Source organism: Electrophorus electricus, chromosome 12 (assembly GCF_041902795.1).
Source record: "Electrophorus electricus isolate QZ-2024a chromosome 12, ASM4190279v1, whole genome shotgun sequence".
Taxonomy (NCBI): domain Eukaryota; kingdom Metazoa; phylum Chordata; class Actinopteri; order Gymnotiformes; family Gymnotidae; genus Electrophorus; species Electrophorus electricus.
Window position 1 is genome coordinate 21,397,501 of NC_137508.1, and position 11,039 is coordinate 21,408,539.

Here is an 11,039-nt window from a genome sequence, read left to right on the forward strand (position 1 = left end):
CAACATTACCACTATTACATTACCACCACCATTACATTACCATCAACATTAAAACCAACATTACCGCCAACATACCATTACCATCAACATTACATTACCATCAACATTACTGTTACCACCAATATTACCACCAACATACCATTACCATCAACATTACTACTGTTACCACCAACATTACTTTACCATCAACATGCCATTACCACCAACATTACCACCAACATTACCACTATTACATTACCACCACCATTACATTACCATCAACATTAAAACCAACATTACCGCCAACATACCATTACCATCAACATTACTGTTACCACCAACATTACCACCAACATACCATTACCACTAACATTACCACCAACATACCATTACCACTAACATTACCACCAACATACCATTACCACTAACATTACCACCAACATACCATTACCATCAACATTACTGTTACCACCAACATTACCACCAACATACCATTACCACTAACATTACCACCAACATACCATTACCACCAACATTACCACCAACATACCATTACCACTAACATTACCACCAACATACCATTACCACTAACATTACCACCAACATACCATTACCACTAACATTACCACCAACATACCATTACCACTAACATTACCACCAACATACCATTACCATCAACATTACTGTTACCACCAACATTACCACCAACATACCATTACCACCAACATTACCACCAACATACCATTACCACCAACATTACCACCAACATTACATTACCACCAACATTACCACCAACATACCATTACCACTAACATTACCACCAACATACCATTACCACTAACATTACCACCAACATACCATTACCACTAACATTACCACCAACATTACCATCAACATTACATTACCACCAACATTACCACTAACATTACCACCAACATACCATTACCACTAACATTACCACCAACATTACCATTACCACCAACATTACCATCAACATTACATTACCACCAACATTACCACTAACATTACCATTACCATCTTGGCTTTGTGGTTAATCTTTTTTCAAAAATCCAATAAAAAAATAAATCAAGCATCCTGTCATGCAGAAATGGAGTTAACCCAACACTGGTTTTGAATCCTTTCAGGTTCCGTAGCTCTGAAAAGCCGCTCCAGTGTTTACCCTTGTTTTATCTCTGGCTCAGCCTAATTCTTTCTCCTAATCTTGATTTTCTTTATTTGTCATTTCTGTTTACTTATTTTTGTTGTGTAAGCTGTTGTTGGTAATTGAGGGATAGGGTGTATCTTCATTAATGGTTGTTGTTTATCAACCATTGCTTGTGCAAAAGTTCCCAAAGCCAATCACTGATTGTGCTTGAAAAAGTGAGAGCATATGTGTGCACAAGAAGCGATTGACACTCCATCAGACACTTAAAAATAAGAACATTTAGATGTGTCAATCTTCAGGCAGATACTATGTTGAGAATTTAGAATTTACTTCAATTAAATGATAATAGTATATTATTTATTAGCTTATTATTGTTCCCAAAATACCTGAAATACTAAATGAAATGTAAAATTACTTTTTGTTATTTGGTTTATATTATTTAGAGCTACACTGTACAATTATTAGTAAATAAAATAATGATTGAGAAGTAAAATATGACAGGTAATTCCTGTCATGTGTACATTACTGGGACAGAGTTCTTGGTGAGTTGAACACTAGTTCTAGTGACACCCCTGCCATAACTTTGTTTCAGTTCAAACTGTATTGCAGTTGTCAGTTATGAGGTTCAAAGAAACTCCCTTCCTCTCTCTCTCTCTCTCTCTCTCTCTCTCTCTCTCTCTCTCTCTCTCTCTCTCTCTCACTCTCTCTTTGTGATAGATTGATCTATTAGGACAGAGTGTGTTCGATTTCACTCACCCATGTGACCATGAAGAGATCAGAGAGATGCTCGTACACAGAACAGGTAAAGCACTCACACATTCTCTCTCTCTCACACACACACACACACACACACACACACACACACACACACACACACACACACACTCACACACACACACACACACACACACACGCATGCACACACACTCTCCCTCACACACACAGACACACGCACACACACATAACACATGCACAAGATTCATTTTACTGTGCATACAACAGAGGTGACTAACTTAGCATCTTCGTGCTTGTGTCTGTTTTAAAGGAAAAATAAAAAAAATCCTCAGGGTGACAGAGATACTCATGTTCAGGTCCAAAAATGTAACATTCTGCCTTGAGTCTGTCAGCCAGTTGATTTCACTCATTAATTTTAGCTGCTGGCTTGAGCTGATTAGCACATCCAGATGCCTGGAGCAAATTGGTGTAAATACCCCAGTGGGCCTATTTCTTTCTTTCTCTCTCCATCTCTCTCTCCCCCCTCTCTCCCTCTCTCTGTCTCTTTCTCCACCTCTCTCTGTCTCTCTCTCCCTCTCTCAGGTTCATCCAAGAGAGCAAAAGAGGAGCAGCACACAGAGAGGCACTTTTCATTGCGAATGAAGTGCACTCTCGCCAACAGGGGGCGCACCGTCAACATCAAATCTGCCACATGGAAGGTGCCCGTGCGCTCTCTCCCTCACACATGCACACTGTCCTGGGCGTTTCACTGGACAGCAGGCCCGATTAGCCACCTGTAAGGATCTCTCTCACCCTGCTTCGCAGGTACTTGGCTGCTCGGGCCACATCCATGCGGAGCCCCGGGTCAGTGGGAGCAGCTGCACAGGCGAGGGAGGCAGGGCATGCCCGTGGTACCTGTTGCTGATCTGTGAGTCCATCCCCCACCCGGCCAACATTGAGGTGCCACTGGACTCCAGGACCTTCCTGAGCAGACACACACTGGACATGCGTTTCACATACTGTGATGACAGGTGAACATCAGAGCTTCAGCTACTAGCTAACTCTAATCTATTTCATTAATAGATTACATTTGTTCTTGTTTATCGATGGGTTTCTAGAGACCTATGTTGTCAGAGAAACCCTGTTACTTGACATCAATTACGAGGAATGGTGCGGTAGCACCATCTAGTGGCTCCTAAGTCACTGCTAGCAGAATCCCACCCTTTCTGGTGTGTGTGTGTGTGTGTGTGTGTGTGTGTGTGTGTGTGTGTGTGTGTGTGTGTGTGTGTGTGTGTGTTTAGGATCACTGAGTTGTTAGGATATTACCCACAGGATCTACTGGAGCATTCTGTGTATGAGTATTATCATGCTTTGGATTCAGACAGTCTGACCAAAACACACCATAACTGTAAGAACACACAAACGAACATACCCCCCCCACACACACACACACACAATCACACAAATGCTCAAGACTTGAACATAAGTAAATATAGAAATATACACACATACAATATATAATACACCCATATTCTAACTATATAGTCATAAAATTATCATATACCTGTGTATAACATAAATACATTTACCCTTATATAAATGTTTGTTAATGCACTACGTGTGTGTGTAGTGTTTGTGAAGGGACAGGTGTGTACAGGTCAGTACCGTATGTTGGCAAAGACTGGAGGCTTTGTGTGGCTGGAGACACAGGCCACTGTTATTTACAACAGCAAGCACTCTCAACCGCAGTGCGTTGTGTGCGTGAACTATATTCTCAGGTACAGCGACACATCTGTGTGCATGTCTGTGTGTGTGTTTGTGTGCGAGTGTGCATGCATAACATTAACCTTTTAAATAGATACACACTTCTGTGATGCAATTGAATTATGTGTGTAGTGCAACTGAGGTGTGTGCTTGGTAATTCCTTTCTGAATCCTTTTGTCTGTCTCAGCGGCATCGAGGAACCCCACCTCCTTCTCGCCCTCCATCAGTCAGGCACTCCGACTATAAAACAGGAGGAGGAAGAGGAGGAGGAGGAGCAGGAGGAGGAGGAGAGGGGGGAGGGCGAAAATGGGAGTCAGGCTGCAGTTGTGCATGCTGGCCTAAAAGGGGAGACAGAGGCCTTTGCGCAGGCTTCAGTAGTGGACTTCAGTAATGCAGGTACATGAATCTGAATTAGCTTCAACTCTACCCATGAAGGACAGACCTTACATTTCCTCAAAACCATTTGTGAGGTGTTCGTGATAAAACAAGTGACAACAAACAGCATGATGACAATCTTGTATAATTTCCCTTTTACAGACACTGAAGTTACGGCACTTAAAGATCCGCCTCTCTACAATGATGTCATGTTGCCCTCAACCAGTGTTCTATTGCCCCTGTCGCCCCTATCGCACACTGAAGTCCTAAGTGTTGCTGAAACCACCTCTGCTAACCTTCATCTGGAGGACTTTCCTCTCCCATCTCCCTCTGCTACAACCTCCTCCTGTCTTCAAGAGGACTCCACTTGCAGCACTATTCAGGTTGGAAATGCGAAACTGCCACCTTAAGATCCAACATGGCCACTGTCATTCTCCTTGATTTCAATATCAACTTCACAACCACACGCTTACACATTCACACAGCTCTCAGAAATGAACCCCTGTGGGCTGGACTTGAAAGTGTGCAGTTTAGTTCTTTTACCTATTCCTTATCCAATGTACTAATTCTCCATGGTCAGAATTCTTGTGTGTGAATTAACCATAGACTTGAACTAAACTGGTAATTCAGATTCAGTAGGAGATGGCCCTGTGTGTTCACAGGACAATTCATCGTTTCACGTAGTTTGTCCCAGAAGCATGGAAATCCGAGTTGCATTCGGGCCACGTGTTTCAGAGCTTTGATGTTGCTCTCTTCTGTTCCTGCATAAGTGTTTGAGAGCAGTGGCTTTCTGCCTATGTGTCCAGCCTGTAAGCACGTTGAGTCCACGTCTCCGCGGAATCCCCCATCTCAGCACGCACTTCCATGCCCATGCCATGGAGGGAGTCTTGTTCGTGGACACAGAAACCAAACCCCACCTGGACACGCAGGTACCGGCTGCTCAAGCACACGCTTACTTACGTCAGGATAAATTATTGCAGAAATTCACAACTGTTGTGTGTAAAGTGCCACTCATCCTGTTTCACAACACTGGCAGAATATGGTGTGACAGGTGAACATTTCTACTGCTTTCAGAGTTCATGGTAAAGTTATTAAGGCAATTAACAGTAACTGAGCCTCATGAAATTAATGAGTTCACACACATTTAAACTTGATTTGGCTATCCTCAGGATAACAATTTATTTCACCCACATCTACGAACTTAACAAATATCCTAATTCAAATATATTAATTCCTCATAGGCATGTCTGGCAATATATGTTTTATCTTGCATGGTTAAGAGTAAGTGACATTTAATAATCTTCAATCGTTTGAACATCTTATTCAGTCATTGCCATGCCTGCTCATACATCTTTAGTGAAGGCCCTATATTGTAGGTTTTCTGCAATAAATCCAATGTTAAGATTTATACTGTCATAGAAGAATCTATGTTTTCTTGTAGAACCTTCCCCCAATACAGTTTTCTATTGCACATCTGTATTGCTTCCTGACCGATATTTTTCAGATCACAGAAGATCTGACTCTGGAGATGCTGGCGCCTTACATCTCCATGGATGACGACTACCAGCTCCGCGCCTGCTCCCCGACTCAATCTGGACACGCAGCTGGTGCTGCATCCGATGCAGCACCATCAGACCTGCCAAGACCAGAGTCACCTGACTCAGCCCACGCCGGCGCGTGCCCTGGCCTCACGGAACTCCCAGGCCGGGTCACGGTACCACATGTGCATTGCTCTGGGGGATCACAGACATCCCCCAGCCACATAGGACAGGAAGGAAGCAGGTAAGGCTTAATGATTGATATAAACGCATCAGTTTGTTTGTCACAAAGTTGAAGATTAAAGACACAGCAGTGGTTTTATAGCAACCTTTGTCTCTGCCCTTATTCTCTGTCTTTCTATCACGTACCTCTTTTACCAGGGCCTAGCTCCTGGATAGCACAATGCTTTTCAACTTACTCTTTAGTTTTTATGTATTTATTTTTGTAATCGCCCCCTTAATTCTCTTGAATAGGTGTAAATAGTCTGTGCACTTGTCTGGTCTGTCTCGTATGTTACATGTCATACATGTGTGCATGCAGGAAAACAAATTCAATATATGTCTAATATATTTGGCCAACAAAGTGATTCTCATTATGATTCTCTCTCTCTCTCTCTCTCTCTCTCTCTCTCTCTCTCTCTCTCTCTCCCTCTCTTTCTCTCTCTGTTTTTCTGTGTCTCTCTCCTTCTCTTTATTCCACCCCCCCATAGAGCACAGCAGCTGGACAACCATGACTCCTCAGTGAATCGGCTGAGCCAAAAGCCATTCAAGAGGAAGTTAGAAACAATATCTCTGTCTCAGGCTATGGGGCTGGTATGTGTGTGTGTGTGTGTGTGTGTGTGTGTGTGTGTGTGTGTGTGTGTGTGTGAGAGTGTGTGTGTGTGAGAGATTGAGTGTTTGTGTGTGTGGGTGAGTGGTTGTGTGTGCAAATGCTTCTATGCATCAGTGCATGTTCACACATATTTGTAAGAGTGCTGGTATTTACTTTTCATTGTGTTTGTTTGTGTAGCTGTTTTTATTTCATGTTTACATCTTTTCATAACTAGTCACAAAAATATGCATGATGACACAACATACTTGTTCCTGCTCATATAACAGAGTACACTTGGTACCCCTTGATTAATTCCTATTTCTGCTTAGAACTTTAGTTTATTAGCGTTTTTGTATGTTTATTCCCATATGTAGTACCATTATAGAGGAGTATCAATATACTCCTATATAATAGATAGTAACAATATACTATAAGATGTCAGTGCATAAACCAGGTATTTAACTGATTTATACTAAATTGAGTGATGGGCGAATTTACTTTTTCTTTACAAGGGTTCTGTGCTGCAAGTGGTAACTGACTTGCCTCAAGCACAGAAAAAGGTCAGGAGGTCAGAGGTTGCTGAGTTAGAAGCTCTTCCACATTGCACCATACCGGAGTCTCTGACCATTCTACTGCTGCCCTCTGGTTAGTAGGCATGCACTGCAACATGCATTTGTTTTCTACAGTTTTTGCACTGGTAAGTCATACCCTTGCTTGATGCATGGACATATAACTGGGCAATCATGATTTGACTCAGTTTTGTTTCACAAGCTAAAATAGACAGCCCTTTTCTAGTACTTTTTATACTTAATTTAAATCTGTGTTTCAGAATTTGAATGACCAGGCAAATAAAGTTTACATTAATTTTATATGTACTATTCGTAAAAAAGTTATTACAGTTAAAAAAAAAAGGTACAAACCTACATCTGTAATTTACAGTGTATGAATTTTGCCTGTATTTGGCCTTGAAACATCCTTCTTCAGTGTCCAGCAGTAGTCTGCCAACATAGTGGGAATATACCTTTGTACCACATTTTTGTATACTACACATAATAATATTTCAATATACTGGGACAAGAAATAGACAGCGATAGATGTGTGTGTGTGATAGAAATTCTGAAAACATATTCGGATTCAGGATACAAATATATATAATAAACAATGTATTTTTTTGCAGGAACCAGTGACCAATGTTATATGCCTTGTAGAAACCTACACTTAAACAGTCATTTTTTAAAATTTTGCGATAAAACATTTCTTTATGGTTTCTTTCCCTCGCCTATTTTCACGCCTCACAGACGTGGTAACCCAGTTGCTGGGCAGATCGTCAGAAGGCGTGGCCGTCTCTGTGCCCCTCCCCCAGCTTCCTCGTCATGACTGTGAAGTTAACGCACCTGTAGCTGGGCGTCAAGGTCTGCTACAGGGGGAGGAGCTGCTGCGCGCCCTTGACCAAGCCATTTAAATACCCACCCTGGTGTCAGTTCTCCCAGTGTCCTTCATGTTCATTTTCCAAACAATGAGGGTTTATGGGTGAAATGGCCCTTAAAGAAACCGGAAAGTGTCTGGAGATCAGCAAACGTAAAACCCACAGGCCTCCTTGAGCGCTGGGACCATTGATCTTTTGCTGCAAGCATATCGCAGTTTTGCCACATGCCAGTCACCATTCCAAATAGTTCATGACAGTATTAACCAAAAACGTTTACCTCGCTTTTAACTGGCAGCAAACAGACATGCGGTCGCAAAGTACTCCTTCTGCTGCGACGCTCGGCCTGCGTTGGATCTGGAGAAGGCCTCCAGGAAGAGAAGTTGGCCTGCACAACTGCTATTCCACAGATCTTACAAACCAGCCTTGAACAGAGGGTAATAAATGTACGTGGGATTTATCCAGCACAGAGGTACAATCGCACAACTGTATATAAATGTCCTTGCATAAAGGAACATAGATTACCAGCAGCTCATGCAATATTACTTTATCAGCATCTTACTGTTTTTATAATTGCCGTCAAATATATAAAATTTTTTTTTTAAAATTTTTATTTTTTCCGGCTTCATTTTACAATTGCGAATGAATCTAGTCTGACGTCCTTTGTGTCTGGACGAAGTGTGACGCTCCAACAATGTATATTTTGATCTTTTGTCTGTTGTATGTAGAGTCTTGGATTTGCCTTACATATTCACACTTCAGCTGTAAGGCAGAGCCGTTATGATCTGAAACTTGATTTGAAATCGTCTGAGAGAACAGATTAAACGTAGACCGATAGCTGATGTTAGATTTATTGATATTTATTAATGTTTAATAGGCTTTAATTAATAACTTCTGTCCAGTAAAAGTAAAGGCCTAAGGCATGAGCAGACATCGACTCCAACGTGAACCTTAAACCTGAGTTAATTTTGAGCATTAAAAGTGCAGCTGGTGTCTAGTATTTGTAAGTAATATGCAGAGCTGACACCTTGATCAATTACTGCAGGACACTCACATTATACCATGATATTGTGCTTTCTGCTACCGCATAAAGTTAAAGTCACTTTGCTTTATATGTGATGCTGAGGTATAAACCATGAAATTTGTGGTGTTGGTATCATATGGTTCCTGCATGTGTTGAAAAACATCTTTGTATGGGCAGGAGTACAATTAAATGTGCTTTAGATGGCTTTGGTGTTGGGAGTGTTTTAATCCAATGATATGGTTTTGATGTCCTTAGACCAGACCTTATTTAGATTACTAATTAATTGTTTTATCAAGTTCGAATTTAATATAACAGGTATTTCTAGTGACATTTCACATGCTCTGGACGTATTTGGGTAGGTTTTCTGGTAAATAATAACCATTTTACAAAATGTGAGAATTGTCTCACCAGCTTTTATTATAGAAAAAAATCAGTATTTTTGGGCTTCTCTACGAGTTTCAACACAGTCCAGTGGGGTTGTGATGGAGACCATCACTCCTCTGAAGGGGAGGATGGTGTGATGGAGACCATCACTTAGGCAGGTTAAATGGGTGCTGTCCTGGGTGGGGTGGCTGCCTTCAGCCTTCGTTACAGAGGTGATTAAACTCCACTGGTTGTGCCTTCAGAAACCCTGAACTCTCTGTTCAGGAATCTCTGCTGTAAAATGATAAGCCTGCATAGTCATGGGAGTCATTGCAGAGTTTACATGTGAGTAAAGTTCTGTGTAACAGTAGCTGTTAACATCATGGTTATTTTTTGGTACCAGTTACAGTTGCACTAGTGTCTCATCTTTAGTGAAACACCCAAAGGTATGAGAGCACAGGAGAGTCTCCGCAGTGGTTTTTGATTTTTATGCGATTTTTAAAAAGCGATTTGTTTTTACTCCAATTCAAAATTGTTTTTAAGCTAAAATTAATTATTTTGGCTTCCTGTGATACATCTGTGCATTTCAATTAAAGCAGTGTTTCCCAGTGACTAATTAGGTCTCATTTTGCATTGCAAAATGTTATATTTTCTCTCCTCTAACCCACAATTAGCATTAATTAGCTGATGAGTCAGAACAGGGGAAACACTAACATGTACAGTACTAGGCTCAAACTGATTTTAAAAAGGTCTCCTGTGCTTGGGTAATGTTGAAACAATAAGGCTTTGTCTAACAAATAATACGCCAGGAGAAGCCACAGAGGCATTTATGGAATGAAGAGATTTGAGCCCAGTGTCCAGAGCACATTTCAGCATGAGCTGGAAGCAGAAAACGGTGATTTTGTCAGTCTTTTAAAATATGGACAGAGAAAATTAAACAAAGTGATTAAACTTGGAGTGGGAATGTATTTCTGTGTGTGTGTGTGTGTGTGTGTGTGTGTGTGTGTTCACTGGACAAGCCCTGTATTGAATTACCACTAGCTTTGCCAAAATGCTTACTTCACCTTTCAGGCCTCTTGACTGTTAATATGCTGTGTGACACACACACACACACACACACACACACACACACACACACACACACACACACACACACACACACACTTCCTCGGAGGATTCCTTTCACATCTGTGTGGGAAAGTACTTGCTCATGAGTTTGGGTCGCTTATTTCAGAGCAACTTTATACTGGTGACTCTGTGTGTGTATGACTGTTCTCCAAACTGCTTCAGCGGACCAGGAGTCCCATTTGGGATCCATAACACGGTGATTTTTGCTGGCCCTGCATAGGAGACCTTCAAAGAATACATCATCTTTAGACTTTATACAGCATCATCCACATTTGACAAATTTGCTAACAGAAAGATCCACTGGGAAATGCGTACCTCAGCTCACTGGTGTCACGATGTTATAGTGGCATGAGAGAGAGGATCTGGTGGCATGAGCTACGGGAGCAGCTCTGATGGAAGTAGAGCAGCTTTTATTCTGGAGTGGAGGTGCTCGGCCCCCCCCCCCCCCCCCCCATCACAGAGTGGTAGAGCTTTAGTGGATTAAAGGAGGAGGCACACAGCTGTTAGTCCTTAAGAGTGTCCGTACAACTGGAAAAGCACAGCAGCACTGCCAAAAAATGTCTGATCGTGTCTGTGCACACAGACGCGCGCATACACGCACACACACGCGCGCGCGCGCACACACACACTTACCCCTTCACACCACCCCTGCATACACACACACCAATCCCACACACACCTAAATGGAAAAAGGTCTGCTGAGATTCCTGACTGCATATGGTATATAGATTAAATGCTTAGCAGACTCTTGTGTA

The 11,039-nt window shown here is 41.8% G+C and overlaps 1 protein-coding gene across 3 annotated transcripts in view; it reads left to right on the forward strand.

Annotated features, from left to right (window-relative positions):
* The window catches only part of hif1aa (hypoxia inducible factor 1 subunit alpha a), a 17,601-nt gene extending 8,604 nt beyond the window's left edge, over nucleotides 1-8,997 (forward strand). Inside the window, exons 4-15 of one of the 3 annotated variants that reach the window (XM_081724221.1) lie at nucleotides 1,862-1,946; nucleotides 2,462-2,577; nucleotides 2,684-2,889; nucleotides 3,160-3,266; nucleotides 3,489-3,636; nucleotides 3,810-4,018; nucleotides 4,160-4,380; nucleotides 4,804-4,926; nucleotides 5,502-5,779; nucleotides 6,246-6,348; nucleotides 6,859-6,991; nucleotides 8,068-8,997. In XM_081724221.1, coding sequence (XP_081580347.1) covers nucleotides 1,862-1,946; nucleotides 2,462-2,577; nucleotides 2,684-2,889; nucleotides 3,160-3,266; nucleotides 3,489-3,636; nucleotides 3,810-4,018; nucleotides 4,160-4,380; nucleotides 4,804-4,926; nucleotides 5,502-5,779; nucleotides 6,246-6,348; nucleotides 6,859-6,991; nucleotides 8,068-8,210 — 1,872 coding nt within the window. In that variant the 3' untranslated portion in view covers nucleotides 8,211-8,997. Of the gene's footprint in view, nucleotides 1-1,861; nucleotides 1,947-2,461; nucleotides 2,578-2,683; nucleotides 2,890-3,159; nucleotides 3,267-3,488; nucleotides 3,637-3,809; nucleotides 4,019-4,159; nucleotides 4,381-4,803; nucleotides 4,927-5,501; nucleotides 5,780-6,245; nucleotides 6,349-6,858; nucleotides 7,044-7,644 lie in introns of all 3 variants that reach the window. The other 2 variants (XM_035531378.2, XM_027008264.3) reach the window with 2 other exon arrangements.
* Nucleotides 8,998-11,039: the final 2,042 nt, after the last annotated feature.